Source organism: Athene cunicularia (genome assembly GCF_003259725.1).
Source record: "Athene cunicularia isolate RWA chromosome 4 unlocalized genomic scaffold, athCun1 chr4_part1, whole genome shotgun sequence".
Lineage (NCBI taxonomy): Eukaryota > Metazoa > Chordata > Aves > Strigiformes > Strigidae > Athene > Athene cunicularia.
Genome location: NW_020799098.1, coordinates 25,381,180 through 25,389,033, shown reverse-complemented (window position 1 = coordinate 25,389,033; position 7,854 = coordinate 25,381,180). Strand labels below are relative to the sequence as shown.

Below are 7,854 nucleotides of genomic sequence, written 5' to 3'. Positions count from 1 at the left end.
CGCCCCGCTCCCTCCGCTCTCCGCCGCCGTGCAGAAGTGCTGCGGCGCTGCCGCTGCTGCAGGGAGCTGGCCGGAGCCGCGGGGCGAGCGTGGGCTTCCCTCCCGCCGACGGCGGGTCTTGTTCTGCTCGGGGGAGCCTTTAAGGTAGAGACGGCATGAAAAGTGGTAAAAGTGCCTGTAGAAGTAGCCTCTCTCTCTCTCTTTTTTTTTTTTTTTTTTAAATCGGGAGGTGGTTATTAGAGTGGGCTTTGCGAGTTCAGCTCTGTGATTAAATCGTACTTGAGGATTGTGCGCGGCTTTGCAAATGGGAGTCTACAAAACCACAATATTTGGAACAAAAGGTGGACCCCATTTAATCCCACTTGAAGTTTTTAGGAATTCGCTTGGGTCCCATGACAGCAATGAAGCTACTTCTCGTTGAGGCTAGAGGGGGAATGAATTCAGACAGATGAAATAAGACAGAAAGTGTAATGGTTCGTATTTGTGCTTCATTGCTTTGCCTGCTTGTTTGTAGTGTTTTATAATTCTTGGCTGGGCTCCTGCTCGTTAGGGAGGGTAAGTGCAGTTCTGTGCTTTAAACTGAAACCAAGGACTGGTGATACACTGGTAGGCTTTGTGCGTTTTGGATGCTGTTGGTAGTTGTACAGGGTAACGGTATCTGCAGTAAGCTGTGCAGGATAACAGTATCTGCAGCGAGTTTCAGTGCTTCACTGAAGAGCTGCTGGTTTGCCCCAGAAGCTGAGGTACAGGTTGCTGAGCTGCTGCAGGCTTGCTGTGTCCTTTAGCTCGCCAGTGTGTTCCTCCAGTTTGTTCTAGGTCTGATCTGACATGTCATCATCCTGCCATCTCATGCTCTAGTACTTTCTGAAAGCCTAAATGACTTGTCTGTCTTGAGTTTAAAACTATTTTCTGCCTGCATAATTGCATTTGGTTAAAATAAGTGTGCAGATGTCCTAGCACTTAAAGGGAGAGACATTCTCTTACAGTGACCTTGGGACCAAATCTTGGCTGATTAACTTCCTTGCTTGGAACAGCAATGCTGAGTGTGGATATTTTTGTTCTTCCTTTACAGTGATGAGTGTGTGATGGAAACTTTTTGGCTTGTATTTTTGGTTTTTCTGTCCACTTAAGGCAAATCAGGGTTTGGAGAGGACTCTTAAGGAGGAAGAATAGTTCTAGCATGTATTATGAAGAATACATGACTTAGTTGTAATGAGGAGGAAGATTCCTGGCTCTGAAGTGGTACAAGTGAATGTGCCCTTCCTGGCGAAAGAGGCTTCTACAGTAGATTATAACAGTGTGGGAATAATTTCCTAGGAGAGGGGATGCACAACTTGCGAACCGGGATTATTTCTTTTTTTTTTTTCCAGTTCTGCAGCTAAGTTGGGCACCAGTTACTAAACTGGTCATTTCTGGTGGGGTGTTGGGTGGACTCTGCTGTGCCCTGGGTCAGGAGGGATGGTGGCTTCCTTAGGAAATGCCTGAGAAGCCTAGAGAGGGCTGCTGCAGGGTTTGAGCTGAAGAGAGTGATGACTTCAGGAGCTAGTTAGGGAGGAATTTGTGTAGTTGAGATTGACAACTGTAAGGATTTTTTTCACCAGAGGCTGTGAAAAACTAGGATGACTCCTGGTAGTTGATAGGTAGTGGTGAGTAATCAGCTGATTACATCTCTGTCTGATAGCAGAGCCATGCTTTTTGGAAGCTCTGACCTAGGATGTTCAGTCACACTTGGAACAAATCAATCCACGCTGAAAAAAACCTATACTACATGTACGTTCCTAGCCTTTGTTCCCTGCTGTGAGCAAGGAGGTCCGCTGTTGGGAACAGCAGAGCAGGAGATGTGCTTTAGTTTGTTGTCGCCTAAGCTGCTGCTGTCCTGTTGCTGTGGAGAGAGTAAAGGTGATGGTGGAGCATGTTAGGCCAGGACACTGGCAGGAGTGGTGGCTGCTGCTCGCATCCTGCTGGGCACAGGTCCTCTCACCCGTGCTGCAGGTGGGACAGGTGCAGGGAGGGCCTGGGGAACAGAAGTGCCAGTTTTTCTGGAGGAGGCAAGGAAAGCCTGGCTTGTTTAGCCTAGCAAATGAGGCCTGGGGGGGGGATATGATTGCAATCTGCAAATACAGCAGGGATATAAACACTAGAAAGGGAGAGGAGTTATTTAAGCTAAAGAACAATGTTGGCACAAGAACAAACAGATATTAACTGGCATGAATAAACTTAAGATGGAATTTAGACAGTTTCTTCCCTAAATTGGAGTGAGGTTCCAGAACAACCTTCAAATGGGAGAAGTGGGAGCAAGCCCCCTAACTGACTCTTGAGTATATATTGAGGAAGTATATGACATGTGTTTGGCTGTGGCAGTAGGAGATGAGACTTGATGACTAAGGAAAAGGTTTTCCATACGTTTGAGTTAACTGAATATAGATTTTCTGCGCTAGTGTTTCTTATTTTTAAAATCTGACACTCAAAACTGGCATAAAAATAAAACGCTTGCTTTACAATTTGTATCGCTACTTAGAAAGGACTGTGATGTGCTTAGTGGACACTTTTTGAAATGTTTTGCAAGTTATTTTTTTTTCCCCTCCAAAATAATAAGTGTTGGTTTGCAGCTGCATCTAATTGTGTGGAAATTCCTTTTTCTTTGAGTCAAAACCATGCAAAAGGAGACAATATGTTTGTGCGTGCGTGTGTGTGAGCTGTTTGAGCTTAATATCCTTCAGGTTAAAAATGAACTACAGAAAACTTTTTTTTTCCCCCCCCCCATTGAAGTAATTCATAAATCCTCTCCGAAAAGGAGTTTTGGGGGGCGGGGCTGTACAGCAGACCCAGGTGGTGTGAACTGAGACCAGTGCTGGAGGCCACACTGTGACTGGAGGACTGGAATAAATGAAGTGTAAAGCAAATTTGAAACCAAGTCTAGTTGAGCTAGTTGTGCATAGGGTTCATCTCATTTGCAGAACTGCTGAGAGTTATCTAGAGTGGTGATTGCAGTAGTTGAACTCGTATGAAGGTCTGTAGTCGGTTCTAAAAATATTGTGTGTGCAACACAGAATACAACCGGCTGTGGATGCTATGTGATGGGTCCTGTGACTGTCAGCAGTACCTAACTGCTTCTAGGAGATGTAGTAAGTATAGAAATGAAAGAGCAGCTGTGATGGGCCAAACCAAGGGTTCATCTCGTTAGTGCAGTTTACCACACGGGACTTGAGCAAGCCACATGGTGGCTGGTTTCACTTCCAAGCAGCACCTTGAAGATGCCTCTTAAGTGCTTCCGCACTGTTTCCTTGCTCTGTGACAAAGTGGTCTGCCATGAGGAGGGATGGGGAGCTCTTGCAGACTGACTTGTACTTGAGTTTAATCTATCACCTGCTGAAATGAAATGTGAGAAAATTCAGCCAGAAGAGGTGAAAATGGGTGCATTTCTGATATGCTTCATTGACTCTGTGAGTCATATCCCTTTTGCAGGGGAGACCTTGGGACATGTACATCTAGTACATGAGGCTGCAGTTCCTCAGCCTTTTCCTGAGTTTACGGGTGTTCTTGTGATTTATAGCTTTCCTGTCTGCCACCCTATGAAAGGATGGGACTTTCTTGCCAGCCTCCTCCCATCCCTATCTGCGCTGGCCACAGCTCCATGGGCTGATGGGCTCCAGACTTTATGGGCAGAATCCCAGCACTTCTGTGCATGTTTCTCTTTTCTTGTCTCATTATGGGTCTGGGCTGAGGACTAATTGCTGCTGTCCTCAGAGCTTTAAGGATCAGAGGGTGCTGTTGGGATGTTCTGTGTGGTGCCCTGCTTTAGTTTCCTTTTTTTTTAATGCTTCACCTTCAGCCTGTTCACTTTTTGATCTGTTGTCCTTTGCGACCTTTTGTTTGGTTTTTTTTGTTTTTTTTTTTTTTTCCTCCTCCTTGTAAGCAGATGTCCAAGGATAAAAAACAGGACAACCTGTTTCAAAACCTCCTCTACAGATGTTCTCTGAGCCTCAGGCTGTTCTCAGCTTAAGGTTGCCAGAGCTGGATGTGACCTTTCCCTGCTTCAAGATGTTTGGTGGCTTTTGGTTCCAAATGTTTGTCTGGTCTGTGTGCAGCCCCCTGGGACATCATTGCAGCCTCCACAGCCTTTGACCAGGAGTGCTGCTTGAATATGGGTCTGCTTCTGGCTGTGTAAAGAACTTTCTCCTCCTACTTGTTCTCAGCTGGCTTCCTTCATTTGGTGGCTCAGCTCTTGTGTGGCAGAGATGGTTAATGATCCTGTGTTATGCCACTCATGATTTTGTAGGCCTCTGTCATTCTCATCAGGCTAGCTTTTGACCTGCTGGAAGAGTTACCTACTCAGATATTCTTTGTATGGAAGCCATTCCTGACCATGAATATCCCTTTTCAGGAGTCTATCCCAGTTCTACATGTCCTTTTAGGATGGGACAATCAGGGCTGTATACAGTTACCAACATGTAGGCGAACTTTGGGGCTCTACAGTGCCATAACTATGTTTCATTTTCTTAATGATTTGTATGTTTGATTTGCCTTTTGAACTGCTAGTGAGTTAATTTAATGAATCTGAAATTGCAATGTCAAGATGTTGCTCAGGAGTACGTCAGTTTGGAATTCCTGAATTATGTATAGCCATGGCTGTGTTTTTTCCCATGTCCATCTCCCTGCATTTCTTGTGTGTATTGGCATTAGATTTCCTTTGCAGCATTACAGACTCGGTCTCCTAGGATTGTCTGATATTTCTCACATCCTGGCCTTGCTACCACAGTATACTTTTTTTATCATCAGCAAACTTCCTCAACTTGCTGCTCATTCTGCTTTCCTTGTCTCACATGAATGTGTCAAACAGCCGAAGTCCAAGCTGCTGATCTTTCAACCGTCTATCTCTCCACATAGGACCTTTCCTCTTAACTCTCTCTGCCTAGTTTCCTTAGTTTTTGATGAGGGACTTGGTTGAAGACATTTTGGAAATTCAGGTAGGTCAGAATGAATGGCTGTACCTTGTCCATGTTTGGCATCTCTGAAGAACTCAAAGGTTTGTTAGTCAGGGTTCTCTCTGTACAAACTGTACTGACTCTTCTCCAGCAGACTGTTTATCTAGGTGACCAAATTATTTCCTGTTATCATTAGCATCAGTTGAGTTAATTATTAGCCTGGGGGAGGTGTTAGACTTTGCAGCTCTGGACTTCCTTGGATCCATCCCTACTGAGGTTGTCACCTGTCTTGCCACTTTCCATTCACCTGCTGCAAAGGATGTTCCAAGCAGGAGCTTTCAGAGCTCTGAGAGAATTTGACCGAAGCATTGTGGAGGGTGCCCTGGGATTGTTAATGGACACTGGTTTAGCTGTGCCTTGTCTGAAAGGTCCTAGTTGCGTAAGCCTATTGCTAAGGGTGTAAGGGCAGACCCTGCGGCAAGGTGACTGGAAATGAACATAGAAGTCTGCCCTCACAAAGACAGCAGGCACTTGGCCTCCATCACCAGCAGGATGATGAGCAGACCTTGTGTGGTGGGTTTTTTATGCTTTAAAAAGCTCAAACTCAGTTTAGCTTAAGATCTAAGGTGAACCTCGTCTAAGTTCTGTCTCCTACTGTCAAATCCTTTATTTATTTATTTTTATCTAAAATGTGCTGAGCTTCCATCTCCCCTGAAAAATGTGATACTTGTTTGGGTAAGCGTTTAGATGGTGATTTTTACTGCTGAACAAACTTTGCATCTGTGTGTAACACTGATTAGTGCCTTTTTGAAGTGGCCTGCATAACAATTAGGATGATTAACTAGATGCAGATTTCTGCCTTTCTCGGTAGTGTTGTGCTGCATTTGATACTGAACACTGATCTCAGATGAATGAATTCAGATGCAGTTTACTCTAGGGTATTCATGGACGTAAACTACTAACTTGAGTAGTAGTGCATTAAGAGTAATAATATGTGACAGAAGAAGGTTTGCTACAAAATAAAATATGTAAATTTTTGCTTCTGATCTCAATACCAGACAGCCAGTGTCTGTAATTCTGGTTTGGTTTACCTTATGAATAGTGCTGTTGCTGTAAAGTACTTTAAGCAAACTCTTGGTGGACTTCTATTTGACAGTTTAATCTTTTGGACTTCACAATTTAAAAACCTCTGCTAAAATCTTGGTGATGTCCTCCTGTAGTGATGCCAAAATAAAGTTGTAACCTGCTGATTTAGTCATCTAATTCTTATTGTTTGGCTGTCCCTTTTTTTCCCCTGTAGAAGTCTAACAGAAATCTTTCTCTTTCCTTTATCTTACTTGCGGGATTATATTGCACCCCAGGTAATATATCCCATCCGACAATCATCAGCTCTGCCCTTGGGAAAACCCTCCTAGAAGCACTAGCATGCTTTGCTGTGATATGCTTTTAAGCAGTTTTGTGGTGTGTTTAGTTCTTTTGTTGAAGGTTGCTTTGTGGGTTTGGTTGTTTGGTTTTTTTTTTTCCTTTAGTGCAAGTGCAGTTTAGTTTTCAAAGACAACAAAAGGAGCGTTTCTAAACTACTTCTGTAGATTTCAAGTGTAGAATATGTGTTTTAAAAATACAGCTTGGGTTTGGTATTGGTGCTAAAGTGTGTTTCATGCAGGACTCTGTTAGGGACAGCTGATTTTTTTATGTTGATTAGCTGATTATAGAAGGAGGTTTCTTGGTGTAATTTTGTGTGTAAAGGATGGATTCCAAAGGGAAGGAAGCTGGCAGGCACTAAATGTTCCCTACCTTTATAAATTAACTTGCTTAAATAGAAGAAGCTACCATAAACTTTACATATTTTGTTGTTGTCTGTTGTAGAAACATGTCATTCCTTTGCTGCATTCTCAGGGTAGAAAGCCCTCCAAACAGTTATTAAATGACAGTAATGTGGTATAACTAATATTGGCACAAATTAGTGAAGCCTTTATTGGAAACCTTGTAAGTATAATTTCTCAGATGGGGTGGAGGGAGATGCTGCAGGGTGCTTACTGGCCGGATGCCTAATTCGGCAAACGAGGAGCATCGCATTAAGCCATCCTATGTATTTAATATAGAATTTCATTATAAGGAACTGGAAGCAGTAGTTTGGGTAAATATGACAACTAATTCATTGCTGCCGTGTTTGCATTTGCCTTGTTAATTCTACTTGCAAAGAGGATTATTGTTAGGAAGGGATGTTTCTTTGCAAGGTACTGCATTGTGTAGCTATGGAGGAAGCTGTGTGGAGAATGAGCATGAAAGTTGAAAGGGAATTGCAAGGAAGAGAAATAAGGAGGAGGGTTGCTCTCACATGGAGAATTTGGCACTTGCTGGAATAAATTTGGTGGGATTTAAACGCAGCATAATGGAAAGTAGTTTAATTGTTTAAACGAGTTGAAGTTATATAAATATAGGGCAAAATCTATGAATTTATGGAAAGATTAATCTGGAAGTAAATACAGTAGGGAACCTGGGTGTTTTTGATACATGTGGTATTAAGGAAACCTCCAGCACTACACAATGGCCTTGTCTCATTGGTATCCTGTGTGCCTCATGTCAGCAGGAGAGGCTGGATCTCCATGGGATTGTTTTCCTGATACCCGTCTGGGTGTAAAACTCTGCTCTTTGGGGAGTATGTCATCTCACTGGGCCAGGCAGGCACCAGGTGGAGCAGCGTGCTGGGATGTCCCAGCAGTTTTGTCATGGGGAAACTTCTGTTTGCCTGTAAAATAGCTGCCACTGGATGTGTGTTGTCTTAATCACTGTAGTGATCAGCAGAAAGAGGCATGAGTGTAAAAGTATTAGGATAGAGTTAAAGTTTGGTAACTCCCTTTAATTGAATAATATAAAGTATTTCAAAGAAATGAAAGTAATTTATGCAAAAATTATTGCTGTTTTTTCT

General features: G+C 43.2%; 1 protein-coding gene across 1 annotated transcript in view; it reads right to left on the bottom strand.

The window, feature by feature from the left end:
* Positions 1–4,885, bottom strand: part of UCHL1 (ubiquitin C-terminal hydrolase L1) — a 23,959-nt gene extending 19,074 nt beyond the window's left edge. Inside the window, exons 1-3 of the mRNA XM_026846960.1 lie at positions 4,824–4,885; positions 1,820–1,843; positions 414–423 (exon numbers count right to left, since the gene is read on the bottom strand). Coding sequence (XP_026702761.1) covers positions 414–423; positions 1,820–1,843; positions 4,824–4,885 — 96 coding nt within the window. The remainder of the gene's footprint in view (positions 1–413; positions 424–1,819; positions 1,844–4,823) is intronic.
* Positions 4,886–7,854: the final 2,969 nt, after the last annotated feature.